The sequence below is a fragment of the Halictus rubicundus genome, chromosome 2 (genome assembly GCF_050948215.1).
Source record: "Halictus rubicundus isolate RS-2024b chromosome 2, iyHalRubi1_principal, whole genome shotgun sequence".
Lineage (NCBI taxonomy): Eukaryota > Metazoa > Arthropoda > Insecta > Hymenoptera > Halictidae > Halictus > Halictus rubicundus.
The window spans coordinates 5,768,458-5,785,868 of record NC_135150.1 but is presented as its reverse complement, the minus strand read 5'-3'; the positions used below and the strand labels follow the sequence as shown (position 1 = coordinate 5,785,868).

The following is a 17,411-nucleotide window of genomic DNA, read 5'->3' as shown; positions in this document are numbered from 1 at the left end:
AATAGATTGATGTCGCGAGAGCGTCCGAGGTGGTTCAACTAAACTCACGATTCACTTGACTCGCGATTGAACTTGGGCTGCGGTTTTTACAGCGACCGGACTGCGACCCGACTCTAAGTGACTCGGCGGAGAATCGGCTGTGACTTCTTCGTGACTCTCTCCTCGTCGGTAATCTCTGCCTTATATTCTCGAAAATGCTTGTCGGCTGATTGGTGGAAGTCCTTGCGAGGAACTTCCACCAATCCGTGCATTTTGCATAACACGCCCACGTTCCACGCCTCTCGTGCGTGAGAAGGGTGAGCGTGTCGTGCTGTTAAAAATCTAATTTTGGTGATGCAGCGGGGTGTCTTCCGGGCCCCGTGCTAAGTGCGGTACGTGACTGCTGGCTTACGTCAACGGGCCCAGCTTTCCCGGGTGATAGAAACCAGGCACGCGTCGCTGGGACACTCTAGGCTGGAGACCCTTAGACTACCCAAAATTTATGGCGTCCACTTGCGCTATTGAGTTCGTCGCTAGGAACTACAAGGACACATCTGTCCGCTAAGTGGCCAAAAACGTTAAAGACGTTTTCTCACAAATAGCGTCTTATGCTGTGCAAACCATAAATCTTTCTTGGTGCTGGAAGATTTCTCTTCCGGCGCCCCGCTAGCCGCTACACAGTTAACTCAAATTGCATATTACTAATCAATCGCGTACGTATAAGCACATCTACAGGCAGCATATCAATGCCTACGTATGCACGTTTGCAATATGAAAATTTATAATAATTGTTGCGAATGCATGTCGATGTGAGGTAATGCACACTCAAAAGGACACCCAATCTTCAGCAACTTTTGGATTTTCTGTATACGATAAAGCCAACATCCACACAAAATGAAAGAAATTTTTCTACGGCTACAGATTTTGTTACAAAAAAAAAAGAAGTAGATTGTTTGATTCTACATTAGGCGCATTATGCTTCTTAAGAAGTCATTTCATAACAAAAGCGTAATGTTTCACTTTATACAAGTTTGGTTTTAAATAAATAAATTTATCGGTTATATTTAGCGTCTATTTTTTCCTTGTTTTTAAAGTTATGTACATATTGAACAGGAATAAACACTGAGTTAAAGGTTTTTGCACTTTCGATAAATATTATTAACGATATTCCAAATATTATAAGTTTCCCAATATTTTTTTATTTTCTTAAAAATTCTCGAGAATTTTCGAGAAATATAGTCTTATTTCTCATTTCTCGAGAAATGGAAAATGTTGAGAAATCAAGAATACTACGTGTCATATATTCATTTTTCAAAATCAAATCATAAGAAATTTTGCGAAATAATGCAAGGTGACCGAGTTACCTCTTTTTAGACAAACTTACATCACTGACGCCAAAATCGTCGCGCATGCGCGAAAAAACCCGCAGAATACCTCCACTTTGGCTTCGAGACATGGCTGTTCGCCATCATGAGTACTCGGGTTATGCTTGTGCTAACCCGGTTGCATGGGTTAACCAACGATACTAAGAACCGAACCCGGTACGGATTAGGATTGAATCCTTGGTTTTATCATTATTGGACTATGTAATAATAATAGAATGCTCTAATAATATTAGAATCTTATTATAATATACTATTATGCAGGGTGATCGGTAACTGGTCGGTACAACCGACAAGGGGACGGTTCTAGATAACAAAATAAGTTGAAAATGTAGAATAAAATTTGTTTATGTCAGGCTTTGTTTTCAAGAAAATCGGTTTTGAAAACACGTGAAAATCGGGCGGTTAGAATTTATAACACGAACCGCCCAGCCAGCCAAACTTGCTTCAAGCAAATCTTGATAAATGTTTGTAATCGTACATTGCGAACAAAACTCGGTCATTTTGGTGTCAAAAGCATGCTTGAAGCAGAATTTGGTCTCTATTTGCAAACAATTTGATAACTCATGATATATCACTTCACACCAAAATTTGTCGACAAATTCCGCGCCTGATGCAGAAATAGATGGCTCGGTATTTGAGTGCAACGTTTGCATGCAAAATTGCATGCCAAATGCAGAGCAAATCGAGATCAAACCTTGGCCTCCTTATACAGGGCAGGTCGGTGGTGCTAAGACTAAATATCGGGCAAAATCACAGGAAATCTTTCTGTAGTAGGGAAATCGGAATTCAAAATTAAATAATTTTGTGTTGTATTTATTTTTTAAGGTTGTTATATTTACAGATCTTAAACTTATGATTTTTTGCCTCCTACAGCAAGATTTCCTCCAACCTTTTTCGATATTTACTCTTAGTGCGACCGACCTGCCCTCTATAAGAAGGCCACGGGTTGGTCGCAATTTGCTTTCCATTTGGTATGGAATTCCGCCTGCAAACTTTGCACTTAAATGCAAAAATGTAGACAAATTTTGGTGGCAAATTCAAAGCAAATGAAGCAAATGAATTATTTACTGGGTGGTAGGTCATGAACAGACGTTTCAGACGAGTCCTATTTAATAGCACACGCGTTTCGCCGAATGTTCAAACTCGATTTTCTCAAAAATAAAGCCACGTACCCACTCAAGCCCACCCCTTTTTCGGATGTACCACCGTTTACCCTGTATATTATTATTAGATTGTAGATGTTATGCATTTCTAACAGACATGAGCAGATCAAATGCAAAACAGCAAAAATATTTACAGGATTTAAAAATACTGTGCTATTACTTTCAACTCATTAAAATTATAAAAAGAAATAAATGTCTATGTAGCTCGTGTATATTACAGTTATTGTTGAAAATTTGTATTTTGCATAAAAATTCGTCGTAATTTTAGTATCATAAATTTAGTTTAGCTGAAGTTTGATATTGCAGTCAACGCTAAGAGGGTTAAACCTGTTTGAAGAACGGTTTAGTTTATTGAGGCTACAACTTATTAAATTTTTTATCGAACAACTTTCTGTCATCTTCAATTCTACTCATTCGACTTGAGCAACTTATTTAGAAATACACAAGTATTACTGACATTTTTTCAAAACAATATTGTTTTCTGAATATTCTAGACGAAAAAGATGCTTTTCTTCTTAGCTTATGAAAAAACTTATCATATATGTTCGTCGTTTATATGTATATCCAGATACGCTAGATTTACTTGAAATCAGTAAATCTGTTATGTAAATAGAAAAAACTCGAACTGAAAAAGTGGTGATATAAACAGTTATTTCAATTTTTCAAATGAAAGATCAAGTAAAAAGGAGGCCCTTTAAACATTAAAGTTACCTGCTGTTCTCTATACATTTACTATAAAATTTCCATTTAAAAAAATCCATGTTATAATGGAGATTGAACAAAACGTCTCGATATAATTAATAAATTTACAATTGTCAATGTACATAATATATGATAAAATATACAGTAGAAGATAATGAATTTAAACAATTTGTAATAAAGTACCTAGCGTGTAACTGATTAGATGTATTTTCTCAAATCTTTCAATTTAATATTTTGAGAACGAAAGAACCACGTAATATAGTACCTTTTTTGCTAAATATAAATCGAATAAAAAAAGAACTTTATATGATATACTAAGATATGAAGTTCAACAAGAAATACATAAAAATATTTAATGTACTACATTTTAGGTTGAAAATATACTTTGTATAAGTTGCATTAGCCACATTAGTTATCAATGGCAATTCAAACATATCCTATTAAAATCTACATTTCTTTCGTATTTAGTGTTCCGATTTTTATTACCAGTCAAACATTAACGAATTAAATTTAACATTCTTTTTAATATTCTTCATACTTATTTAAGTTTCATTTCTTATTTAAACATTACCTAAAAGATCATATACAGCTAGGCAAGTAAACAAGAAACAAGCAAAATATATATTAATGTAAATTATTCATTAAATATTTCCCCTTACAATTTTGTGTAAAAAAAACCATTGCACGATCTATGCGGAAATGGCACCTGAAACTTGATTCTATAATTTAATTTAAATTTTCTAGAGTTGCACTTAGTGTAATAATTTAATATTATCTACAGAACATTTTTGTTACCTGAAATAATATATTTATATTTTATATTTTATTCGTAAAAAGTTTATAATTTGAAGACTAAAAGTTGCTTCTTTTAATTCAAATGGTAGCCAGTTTTCGAAAAATTAGGTTTAAAGTCGGTTACCACAAGTATTAGCTTTATTCGTCTAGTACGTAATAATATTTTATCTTTATATATTCAGATAAAGGTTGTTGGAAATATTTCTGATACTAAATGATTGAAAATGACTCATTTTCAATAATCACACAGAAATCACTACATCTCCATTATTGATTGAAATATTTCAATGAAACCTTAAAAAATAATTGTTGGAATTACATATTTTCGAATATCTAATAACTGGAATACGGATTTTTGTGCACCATAAAAATCGTCTGCATTTATTGCAAGATACAAAAACTACCTACATAAACATTTAGTTCTTTTCCTAATCATTTTAATGAGCCGAAAATAATTTAACAATATTTATCAATTCGAAAATACTATAACAATATTTAATGAAAGTCAGAAAATAATATAACAATATTTATAAATTCGAAATAAATTTGAAATAATGTACTTTTATATGTAATAAAATTCTGAAACATCGTCTTATTTTTACCGTTCCTAGAAATGTGTAACCTCTTATATCAAATTATACTATGCAAATGTTTTAAATACCATAACCATATGTCCATCACCCGCAAGCATGCAAAAGCTGAATTTTTTAAGTGAACCTACCTCGGCGAAAGCAACACGTAAATACCTATGTACCAAGCTAGAGACGTCTAGACACCAACTGGTGTGTTTATCTCTGTGATTTGGAGACAGTGCCGCGTCGGCACGCGTTGCGAAAACATAATAAGAACAGAAGCAGTGGTAAACATGCAAGCAAAGGTTGTTACACACAGACCGTCCGAAGCGTGCTTGTACCGTGAAATGTAAATACTTAACGATGGATGGCGTAGTTATAATTCGCACCGGATAGTGATCGTTACAGTCTCATCAATGCGATACGTATATTCTTTCCTATGTTGTAATATTAATAACTACAATCTTCATCAATGGACTTACGGTTTCGAATATATGCAGGTAAGTAGCCGCAAACGGTAAAATAATATTCATTAATTTATAATGCTTTTCATCCATAAACGAATGACAAAAAATCCTGTAATAAGAGTGTACACGGGTATTGAAATTTTTAAATAGTACTAGAGTAAACGGTCGTTCAATATCAGCACTTTTATTTATGTTGTACACCATCGTTCCGGTCAGTCCGAGAAAATATCTTTAAAAATTCATACATCAATCTTATCTACACTGTACACAAACACGAGCAGTTTCGTAAAATCAGCACGCTATATACGCAATTTACTTACAGAAAATGGTTTCTCAAGTCTAACAACCGTCGTCGTTTCAAAGTAAAAAAAAATAAAAACTGGAGAAGCATGGTAGCAGTTAAGGAGGAAGAGGAGGACTAGATTATTACAATGCACAACACCCACGGCCATTCGAAGCTATATGAACGCGTTTCAGCATCAAGAAGGCTTACTCAAAATACTGATTTCATAGTTAACGATAAAAGCGAGAGAAGCAGTCAAAGCCAGCTAAACAGACCTCGGAAGCTGCGTACGATTGGCGATTCTCGGCTAAAAAACAGGTGCTTCGCGATATCGCGCAAACGTACGTAGATTCTGCGAAAGAGACGGCTTAAAGTCTGTCGAATTGTTTTCAACACGCCACCAAGTAGGCTAGACACCTTCTGTATCGCAAAATACGGAAGCGGAAACGTCGCTGGGAATATACGTACGCAATCCTCGGGCATTGTTCCGCTGTTCGATCTTATATACAGGTTTTCGGCGAGCGCTAATTGGGACTGTGATTTTTCCACCACGTTCCGGACGTCCTCCACGTCGCTCTCGCTCTCCTCTGAGCTATCAATGGTTTCCTGTAACATACCCAATACGTATCTTTTAATAGTTTATTCTATTTTAGATTGTTTTTGACGTGGCACAGTGCTGAATGTATCGGACAGTGATGCATTAAATCGGAAGTCATGCATTAAAGACCTTCAAAAATGAAATGGAAACCTAGACTCTCCTAATTGTTATTCTTTAAACTGTTTTGTTGTACTGTGTGTATAGTGTAAGATCCTTTTCTCCAATCATGAAAACAAGTGGATAAAATATAGACATTTACATATAACTGCTACTGTTCATTTTGTTGAACTTATTTGTAGACTTAGGAAATGTGACTCGTAACATTTCCATAAATGTGTAAAGTACTATCTGAAATAGTCTTTGGTCATCATTGAATTATTTTTAAGTGTATCAAATGTTTAATGTAGACATTTTATTCGGTTTTCCACAACCTTTTTGTTAGAGCAAAAATTTAAATGTTTAAGTTGTTCATAAACTAAGGCTTTAAAGGAATCGCTAAATGCAGTGAAATTCTCGGTTGTAGGGTTCAACTAATGGAAAAATATTGGATTCAAGCAGAGAATCTAATGATGTTTCCGTGGACTCGTGCCCAGTTTCAGTGGCGTTCAGAACGTATTTGAACATGAACGAGCTATTTAAAAATCGGTTATCATTTTTATCTACCATGTATTAAAGTCAAGATAAGAAATTGATCTTCTGTAAACGAAGTGGCTCCATAGTTACACGATACGTCCGTAAATCATCATTACTTTGAAAATTATTTATACTGGGCCTTACAATACAAAATTCACTGCTGTGTTAGTGTTCAGAGAAATATAAATAGTTTTCTATCTTAAATACTGTCAAAGCTTACCGATGCTGTTAGAAATGACTCTTAAAAAGGAAATGTTAGTTGAATCCTGCGTCTCGGTTGGAAATGGATTATGAAAAAGTATTTTAGATTGTTTCCAAATATATTTAGAAAGGAAAATAACAAACAACATAATATTGTTGAATTCGCAGCGACGTGTGATTTATGTGCATCGTCAAATCATGCCATACGTATTCGACTACAAAGGATCATCTACAGTGACGGCAATGCCCGTAATTACATCGTTTACCCTCGTTAAGAGATGATCAACGTAGAGACGCATTCGCCTCACAGAAGTCTTCATAAGAGACGGAGAAATTCAACTAGCAAATACATCCCATCAAAGAAGTTGTCTGTCTAAATTACTGCTGTTATCGTTTTATTTAAAAGGTTAATGTATCATTCAATTCATATTTGCACCAAGATTCGAATAAAACTAAGAGAAGACCAATAAACTAATCACATTACTTGTATGAAACTGTTAATGAAAATATAGTTTAAAAAGGTCATGCAACAAAGTAATAACACGGTATCAGGTTACAAGGTAACAATATTGTTACAATATTTATTATCAATATTGAACCGTTCTCTTGTTAACACATTTGAATCAAAGCTTTATTTGCTGCAGAGGAATTACATTCTGTCCGCAGCAATGTACGAACAACATCTTAATAAACATTTTTATTTTTATATAAGTGGAACACTATAACACAAAAAATCACTACAACTAAGTTGATACGTGTACGACTTCGATATGCATTAGAGATACAATTATGCTCCTCAACATAAAAGGAACTGAACACAACTCTGGTCTAGTGGAAGGCATAATTATTAACACAATAGTATCGAATACCGTTACAACACTACTTCTACTCAGGTGTGACAACAATACCGATGTCGAACAAAGATACAATGAAATTTATTGTGCAACACGATGTATGATTAGTAGTATGGACGAAATAAAGATATACCGTGTGCTAATATGTATCTATCTGTATTATTTACAAAATAAGCGAAAAATTATGCGTGAATGTACCTATAAAATGTATTTTCTACGAAATAGGAGAGGAGTGTGATCGTGTGCAGAAGTATCACAGAAAGAACACGGACACTTGATCGAAAAAGAAGAAGAGAATGGAACGTACATTGTGTATACGACTTCTAGGCAGTGGAGAACTAGTGGGAACTGCGCTCATACTGGAAGCACAATCAGACTGACTATCGAGGAAGTTTCGGTAATCGTCTCCAAAGTCCAACAATCTTCGAGCAGTTTCTACATCTGGCGCTTCGCTGTATGGCTCGCTCATATACTTCTCCTAGCAAAAACAGATCAACAAATAATATTAGCAAATTATTCATAACCATAACAATTCAACAAAGTACTTAATCAACCGTAAAAGATAGCAATTTTAGCAATTCAGCAACGTACTATCCTAATATAATTAACACTAGACTGCAGATATTTATTAAATTAAATTAAATTAAATTGCTGATTAAATTAAATTGCTTTCTTCTAGCAATGCACTAGTTACAATCTAATATAGTTAACACTACACAGTTTTGTCGCAAATGCATAAAATCTGCAGTCTGGTCAACATTATAACTATCGGTCAAAACAACTGGTTTCTGATTTTTTCTTGTATCAGTTATTAGAAATTATAAAAATGCCTTCATGTGAAATTTGTTAAGTGTAATAAAAGTAGTACGAAATCTGAATCAATCTTGTTATTATTATTATGAAGCACTACAATATCAGTCGCGTTTAGAACTTGGTAGTTGTTCTAGCATTAATAGTGTTTCTTTGTTATATTTAATCTTTTAGAGTATAATATTATAGCAAGCAATTACATACAAATTTTGAATATATTTAGTTTTTACGCTGTTTAAATAATACAAAAATTTACACAAATAAGCATCGTGAATGCCAGTTGGATGAAACTTTGTAAGCTTATAGAACAGCAAATAATAATAGACATATATTTATTTTGTCAACTCAAGTTTCAGGGATGAAACCATCCTCTAGTGTTCCTATAGTACTATAATTACAATAGTATTGAATATTTTACATTTATTTTGATTATATAAATTATTTTAAATTAGATATAAATTTGAGATTTGTGTGATTTTTTTAACTTTAAAATAATGAAGGGGATGAAGAAATAAAGGTTCTCAATTCTCTAAACTCTAAACTTATTTTTAATAGCATATCAAAAATATCAATATTTTGAACAATTCCTCCTACATTTATTGATAAGAAATATTAACAAATAATGAGAAATTGTGCTAAATTTATCGATCCATAAATATAAGAAATTTAATTTTGTAGATTTATCTATCGCATTTTAGATGATCGTATATTTGTATTACATTACACAACACATATTTAGACTTCCATGGTATATTTTTCAAAGGAAGACACTTGAAATACGTCTGTAGTCATAAAAACTGCCGACTCCATGGTTACTACTTCAAACTTGTTAGATAGGAATTAAGTTGACAGTTATTACTGTGAATGCATTTCAGGTGTCTTCTTTCGCAAAACAAACCATAATTGTATATGCTCTTTTTCTGTGCTGATAATATGAATCTATAATTTAAAAAACGATCATGTTGTCCAGACTAGTTCATGGAATAGTTCATAGACTGAGACAAGACATCTTCAATCTTAAGGGGGCCGGCATGGTTTGAAATCCATATACGTATGCAAGGGTCAGAACCTTTTCAAACTACCGCTTCAATATTGCAATGAGCAGTTTAGAAGTGGTCAATTGTGTTTCCTAAAAGTCCAATCTACGTCTGTATAGAGCCCAAATTGCGAATTTCTACCTCATCGTGGAGTAATTTGTAATATTCGGCAGAAAATTCGAATTCTGAAGCAAGTATGACGTCACAAGATGGCTGCCGCTGAGAGATTCTCTTAATTTCGAGAGATTTAGTGTTCGTATCGAAAAAAAGGCTCTATACAGATGTAGAAAAGACATGTACAAACACGGTGGTATGCATTTTTAATTGATTACTTACTTATTTAAGACGTAAAATGTCTAGAAAAAAAGGCACAGCGTAACAGTCAAGGCCAAATCAAAACAGCCGGCCCCCTTAAAAATTGATATTCTTTTTGAAGCTTGGCTTTCCAAATAAAGTAACTCATTTTGATACAACAAGACATCTATTGAAAAATTAAATCCCAGACAAAAATGAAAGGTTGTTGCGCTGTGCTGTCTCTTTTTTAACGACGTTCAGTACCAAGCAGCCTGTACGAGTACTCGATGGATCAGCCATTACAGATGAGAAAACTTTCTCATAAGCCGACGTGTTCGGAAGAGTTTCCTCGCATAGGACGCGAGAGAGACAGTACAGAATCTTTACCTGATAATTATCCCAAGCTTGCTCGGAGAACGAGTTGTTCCCTAGACTGTTCATCTCGACGTCGCTGTCGACGTTCAGTTGATGATTAGGCAGCCCCTTGTTGCTGAGAACGGTGTCGAGCAGGTTATCGTCGTACGGGAAGCAGCCGCGCGTGCAATTACGTTGCTCCTCGCCCTCGGTTTCGGACGTGGAAGCCACCGAAGTACAGCAGGGTAACCTGAACGGCGGTGTGGGGTCACTGACTATCATCCTCTCGGCAGAGAGTTGCTGGTGGGCGGTACATCCCGAAAACGATCCAGACTTTACCAGCATCGTCAAACGGCCGTGGCAATCTCTCGAAATCGTACGTATCGAACGACTTCCACTCATCTTCCGGGCCGAGCGTTGCTGGTTCGACGAGCTACCGTCGCTTCCGGCGGAATTGTTCACGTTCACGCCCTCTGAACTCGACTCGCTCTTGCGACCCTGCGTTCGCAGAAAATACACAACCGTAAATCACCTGATTCAGCGGCAACCAAACACTTCTACGACCGCTTTCTACAGTTTTCGATTAGGGTAAAGTTTTAAATTTCTAAATTCTTTCTATATTATTTCTAAAGCATAATGAATATTAAAGAAAAGATATTACATTTTTCTCATTAAAATCAGTTAATATATGTATATGTTGTTATATATAACTTTCTTAATATTCATTATGCTGTAAAAATAAGTACAATTAATATGGGCACAGTAATTGGTACCCCCACGCAGATAAAATGCCCGATTTGAAACAGTAACGTTAAACAAACGCAACTTTTATTTAAATAAAGCTCGTTGATAAAAGTAAGCAGCATTGTCTAATTTTGTCATAATAATAATTTGTCGTAATAATAGTAATGTTGAAATTGACTAGATTGTAGCGTAAGGCGGGAACTTCATTATCAAGTAACTAGCAATTGTTACTTAATAACGCTAATCGTTTCTATGAATGAAATAGGTGAAAATTGTGTGAAATGCATAAAATTCGCGTGGTAGTCAACTTGTTTAATAAACTGACATTGCGGCGTCACATATGTGTGGCAGTAGTTGCGAACGTGCTTAAAAAGCTGAATGAAACTTCTATATCTTGATAAAAAATAACAAAATTAGCGAACAACTATTTCCTATATTTTTGTTGGAGATACAATATATAACGTAAACGTCAACCTCAATGTATAACGTGGTCTATCACTTTCTGTAGTTTTATATCAGGAAAGCATGGGAGAAGCGTCACGTCTACTGACACGTATGATAGAGTAACGTTGTAAACATAGAGTAGTGACTGGACTCAGCGAAAGATGAGTTGTAATGCCAGTACGAAAGTGACATTTCGACTAATATTTAATACTGCGTAAATCAAACTTTTCTTCAGTTTTCTCCACTTTTCAACTAGGTCTGAACATTTTCCGAACTTTAATAACGTGTGTTATACTTAACAACTTACCGGTCGAAAATTTATTAAAAAGCTTTGTAACGACTATGATACACCCAAAACGACTTCAGCACATTCCGTTTCAATAACAAAAGAAAATTCCGAACCGTTAATTCCGTTCCGTTTCTATCTCAAAAGAATATTATATTATATTTGACTGATGAACTTCCTGCTGATCAATTTAAATTATTATTGTACAATTGAAACTAAAGAAAAATAGCTATAAATTTAGGATTCTTTTAGGAGACTATAAAGCAACCAGTACATAAAGTGTTGCCAGTATAAGTGTTCACTTCATTCTTACAGTTCATATGTTAATAAATAAAAATTATTACACGGCCTGAAAGTATTTGTGCACCGAAAACAACACACACGGTTCGTTCTAAAATGTAAAAGTATATAACTAAATACGTAACTTTAGATTTGATCTTGGGCAATTTTCTATTTATTAGATAACATGACATAACATAGCATAAATTCACAAAGACCTTTTTGCCCGTAAGGAATCCGAAAGAAAAGTACAGAAAAAGCATTAGTAGGGATGCTCCGCGACGGAAATCCGATCCAGCTCATATGGCATTCAATCAATACAGCCTTTTTAAAGAACAGATTTAAAGAACATCAGAGCCTAACTGTTCCAATGCGATGAGTTCGAAAAGTAATTATGATGGGGTGGATAGCTATTACGACTATTGGCGTAGCTCGGATTTCTTCTATCGAAACACCGACCGTAGAACGTCACGCTATCCTACCGAAAGCAGATACGTCTGAGAACGCGCTTGATCGACTATTTTTCTTGCAATGTCTAGAGAACAGCGGTTCTTAACCTTTTCAGTGATCGACACACCCCCTTGAATCTAAAAATAAGTTCTCGCACTCCTCTGAAAAATATGTTTCTATTTATTTATTTTTAAAAAATTACATCTAGTGCAAGATAACTTATTTATTGAAAAATAAATTTTCCATCGAAAATTTAGAAACTTCTTTCGCACCCCCAGGTTAAGAACCATCGGTCTAGAAGGTAGAATATAAGATTCAGATATAAAATTCACTATAATTGAAATAGACCCGAACCCTATCTAACATGAACAACTCTGCTTACATTTTAGCCCTCGAATATGCGTCGCCATTCAAACAATTTTACAAATTCGTTGTATCCTATTCTTAGAGTGACCCCGATTAGGGTAGACGATTTTTCGAAATTCATTTATTTCTTATTCGACATTCCGAAGATTTATTTTCAGGAGTATTGCCAATTTTCAAATATTCGTAATATTTAATAAAAATTGTTTGAATTAATAGCAAAACAACAGGATGCTACATTTACTTCTCTTTGCGTCATTTTACTGAGCTGGAAGTAAATACAAGCAAGATTTTCAGATTTTCCTTAAATGTTTTCACAGTTTTGTATGTCATCAAGTTATTTGTATCATAAATGCATAAATCCGCAGTAAAGATAATAAATAAAATATACTACTTGTATAAGCAGGTCAGATATTTTAGTTTTACACTAAAATGGTAAACGTTAAATATGCTTTAACCTAATTCGCTGTTCCATTGGACTGCGAGAAAAGGTTAAACGCGAGAAGACGTTCTTACCAGAGTCTTCTTGCGCAGCCTGCTCTTCTTCCGACGCAACGAGCTGTTTCGAACCACACGGCCGTCATGGCAAATGATCGATTCCTCCAGCAGTGTGGATGTTGAGTTATTGAATGATTTGCGTGATCCCCTATAATCAGAAATACAAGAACGAAAGGGTCAAGAGAAGGCTAAAGCTAGTGTTTCAGAGAAAGCAGGGATTTGCGGTAATACGGTTTCGATCGCGTGCATCAATAAAATCAAACAGGTAGATTTGAGGTAGATTCAATATAAGGATATCGATGGTTGTCACAGAGTTTTACTAAGACGGAAATTGTGGCTTTCTTTCTTCTGCGAATCAAATGAAAACTATAAAGCATACAATTATAGCTGAATAAATTAATCGATATGCTCAATTTTTAATTTCACAAACTCCATTCTACGTGCAGCATTTTATAAACGTATAAATATAAATTATCTAATCATTCACACCGATCGTAAAATTGAATCGATATATTTTTGATTGTAGGTGTAACTTTAAATACTAGTTTATTCAACAAATAATAATTGTATATTAATTAGTTGCTTCGTGTAGACATACAGAATGCGCCATGCTGCTAATGATAGTTATAACAAAATTAATTTATTTTCTTGCTTTTTGAAAGAATGAAGGCATGTATAGTTCAAATTATGCCTTAAAAATCTTGTTAAAATTAGTATAATATAAATACTATATTAATAAATATTATAGCTAGTATTAATATGCAATACGTAGTATAATAGGGTCAAATACCGCTTAAGTCTGCCGAGTGGCAAGTGGAGCACACGTCGAAACCTACTAAGAAACGTGTCGTCTTCCGAGACACCAGACATTTATCATCATTTTGAAACATGAATCGTCTTAATCTGTTTAATAGTTCTAGAGTAACGCGCTTCTCTTCTGTCTATTCTCTCTTATCGTCGTGTATTAAAGCAAGGATTTAATTGGCTAGAAGGCCAACGGATACAATGGAACATTTAGTGTAATATTTTTAACGCTCCCGTCTATAACTGCTCATTTAAGTAACGAAATGAAACATCATCTCTAGTAATATTACAGTTTTCAAGAAAGAAAGTCGCCGTAAGTCATCTCGTTTGAGCTTAAGGTTGTTTTTCTATATCGATAATCATGTTCTATCTGTTCAGATACGAATTTATTATTCGCACTAGTTGTGAACTTTTCTGATGGATCAAATAGTTTCAAAATCAGACAGCTCAAACTCTGAATTGTACCAAAGATTTTTTTGTGTTATTTAAACATTGCTTTGAATTTCTTGAACATTATTTTAATCATCATCGAAGGATTACTTTTGACTTATCAACTTAAAATATTTGATTAGATTCAAGAACGATATTCCACAACTTCAGGCTAAATCGTGCTGCTAAGAATACTTTATAAAATTCGGTTTTATTTACCCACCTCTTGTAGCACATGTTTCTAAAGTAGCCTATGCATTTTTATACAGAATAAAAATTGTTTGCAACAATTGAAAATGACTGGAGCTAAATAGAACAGTATTGTTAAATTTTTTTAATATCTTTACTGTTTCGTCTTTGATCAACTCATTTTTGTTATAAATGCATAACATCTAAAGTCTAATCTGGAATAATTGAAATGCGATGGACAGCTAATTACTGATCACTAGTCTACAGACAGCTTTCTAAAGACGAAAGCGATTTGATAAGTAAGATCCTACAAAAAAGTACTTTACATCGATAAGCTAAAAATAACTGGTTGATAATTCGTCATTAAAATAATATTCCAACAATCAGAAATATTTAGCAGAGATCGAAGTTAGCATTGATCTATCTTCAAACTATTTTAAACTATCTAAGTAGTTCAAGCCAGAGTTTTTCTTTCTATTTAAGCTAATTTGAATTTTACTTAATTAGTTCATCGAGAACTCGTTAAAATCTTGGGCAGAGTGAGAAGGAAAAAAGAAAATTATCCAAAATAATCGCTTGACTAAAAATCTGAATGAATACAATCTCGGCATTTTTATAAACCACTGTAAACTAATCGCTTTCAATGTTCCGCAGATATAGAGTTAATAATTCAGACATTTTTAGTACAATTCAAACCAACTATTTCAAATTTCCTTGACAGTCCCCAAGTATAGAAAACCTATTACAGTATTATCTCCGTAACTGTCGCAAAGATCTCTACTGTAACTGTGAAATTTTTATTCCTACCAATGTGGGGGACCCCTCTTGGGACCAGTCGGGTTGGGTATCGGCGGGACTCACGCTAACGCAAGCGAAGCAAAAGATTGCAATTTCTATAATTGTTGATTTTTTTTTTATGAAACTTTTACCATCGTATGACGGTATTATATTAGCACGGTATATTTACGATCATAATTACTTGTGTAATAGGCGATTAAAGTTTCAGACGTGAAAAAGGACGGCGAACGGAAAAGAAAGAGAAGCAGAGAGTCGAAACGTCGACACCCAGCGAAGACTCCTCTTTTTCAATCGCTATCCTTCTCTGCGTTCGGCAGGCTACAAATAATGCAGCACCTCTGCCAGAACTGTCGCTCGACCGACCCAACGATACGACAGTTACGGAAAGACTACTGTAGCACTAATTGTAAGTCTGCAGAAGAAGGGTTGAAGGAAATACAATTTAATGTACTCACGTGGCATCTAGGGACACGGATTTGGTCGGCGGTGTGGTGATCAGCTGGTGCAGCGCCGTTTCAGAAATGGAGAACTGCGAGATGGACTCGTTGGTTTGATTCAAACTGGAGGTGTTGCCGATTTGAGAGATGCAGGAGACGCTCCACGGCCTGGGGCCGTTCGCCTTTTGTTTGGACCGCATCACCACCTTCGGCGTGCTGGTGGTGTCCAGCATCGGATGCGACTCGTTCACCGGCGTCTTATCCGGGTCGTCGAAGATCTCTTGCGACACCGACTGCGACGTGTAACCGAGTGCACGCTCGAAACGCCGATAAGTAGCCACGCTACTCTGCAGATCCTCCGACGAGACCGACTGCCTCTCTCCGTCGGACTCTTCTGTCGTGTACTCGCCGCTGGCATCGCAGCTATCCAACGGCTGTAATTCACGCTGATTACAATTGTTGCGAAACCTTATAATTCCCCCTAGCCCTCGTTACAAATGGCGCGCGCGTGATCGTGCGCCGACGACTCGGAACTTAAACGTTCCGCATTATGCCATTACCGCGTCCCGGTCTTGACTTTTGCAACGCTGGTAGCTGCTCGGTTTATTGCATTTTCTATCTTCGATTTTATCGAACACATTCGTCACGCGTGCCTTCGCGTTTCTTAGGATACGGTTTATTATATTGGAGTTGCGATCGAAGTTACGAGAGCGTCGATCAGAATGGCGACGAAAGCTTGCGGAAAAGTTTCTTTCTTTAATGCGTTTATAGTGTGACACTACTTCAGTCGTTTAGCCTATTTAGACTTAAAATTAATTCGCGATTAAATTAATTCGAAATTAAATTTGATATGTCTCTTGTATTGTTGCGTTGAAATCAATGTAGACGTACGAGAAATATCAATTTTCCTTTTTTACTAGGAAACTGTTAAAGACGAAAAAGTTCTAGTGATTATGGCTGTGAAGAAGATAATAAGGGGTTAAGGATGCTCGAAAATCATCAGAAAAATACGAAACGCTCGTTTCTTTTTAATAAACTGCTATGTGGTACGGTAGGTCTAGATGGGTAAGGTTTCACAAAGATGAGTGATTCTAATGGAATTATTATTATCTTCAATTTCATGAACACTCTCATAAAACAATAGTAAGTATCCCGACGTTTCGCTCTCATCGTCGCTTTGCTTCTTTATCACAGCCCCAACATAAATGTACCCTTGAATTTCATAAAACGAGAATTGGTCGCGTGACCAAATAGAAATGATTAACATCTCACTAAATTGGGACAATTTATTAATCGTCGAACAGCCGAACGAAAGAGCTATGCAAAAGACTGTTAACGCAGGATTATAATCAACGGGCTTTGACCTATATAAGAGTTGTTAATGTATCAAATAACCAAGAAAGTTCGCACAGTTTCTCGATTTTGTAATTATTAAAATGTATACTTTCACACATTAACTAACTCTTATACGTTCTTCAGAATAACAATTCACGCTGTGTTTTCTAGATATTATAAAAAATTTGATTTCTTTCTGTTTTTGTAAACCGGTGTGCTGATCAAACA

At 35.1% G+C, this 17,411-nt stretch overlaps 1 protein-coding gene and 1 long non-coding RNA gene across 7 annotated transcripts in view; one reads left to right on the top strand and one right to left on the bottom strand.

Annotated features, from left to right (window-relative positions):
- LOC143363778 (uncharacterized) overlaps positions 1-17,411 on the bottom strand; it is a 306,621-nt gene that overhangs the window by 83,384 nt on the left and 205,826 nt on the right. For all 6 annotated transcript variants that reach the window (XM_076804326.1, XM_076804333.1, XM_076804314.1 and 3 more), the window contains 5 exons: positions 15,867-16,282; positions 13,210-13,339; positions 10,161-10,625; positions 7,940-8,110; positions 5,815-5,952 (listed from right to left, as the gene is read on the bottom strand). In XM_076804326.1, coding sequence (XP_076660441.1) covers positions 5,815-5,952; positions 7,940-8,110; positions 10,161-10,625; positions 13,210-13,339; positions 15,867-16,282 — 1,320 coding nt within the window. The remainder of the gene's footprint in view (positions 1-5,814; positions 5,953-7,939; positions 8,111-10,160; positions 10,626-13,209; positions 13,340-15,866; positions 16,283-17,411) is intronic.
- Positions 5,959-7,773, top strand: LOC143364179 (uncharacterized). Its single transcript, XR_013084015.1, has 2 exons — positions 5,959-7,338; positions 7,491-7,773. It is a non-coding gene; the product is annotated as an uncharacterized LOC143364179 (long non-coding RNA).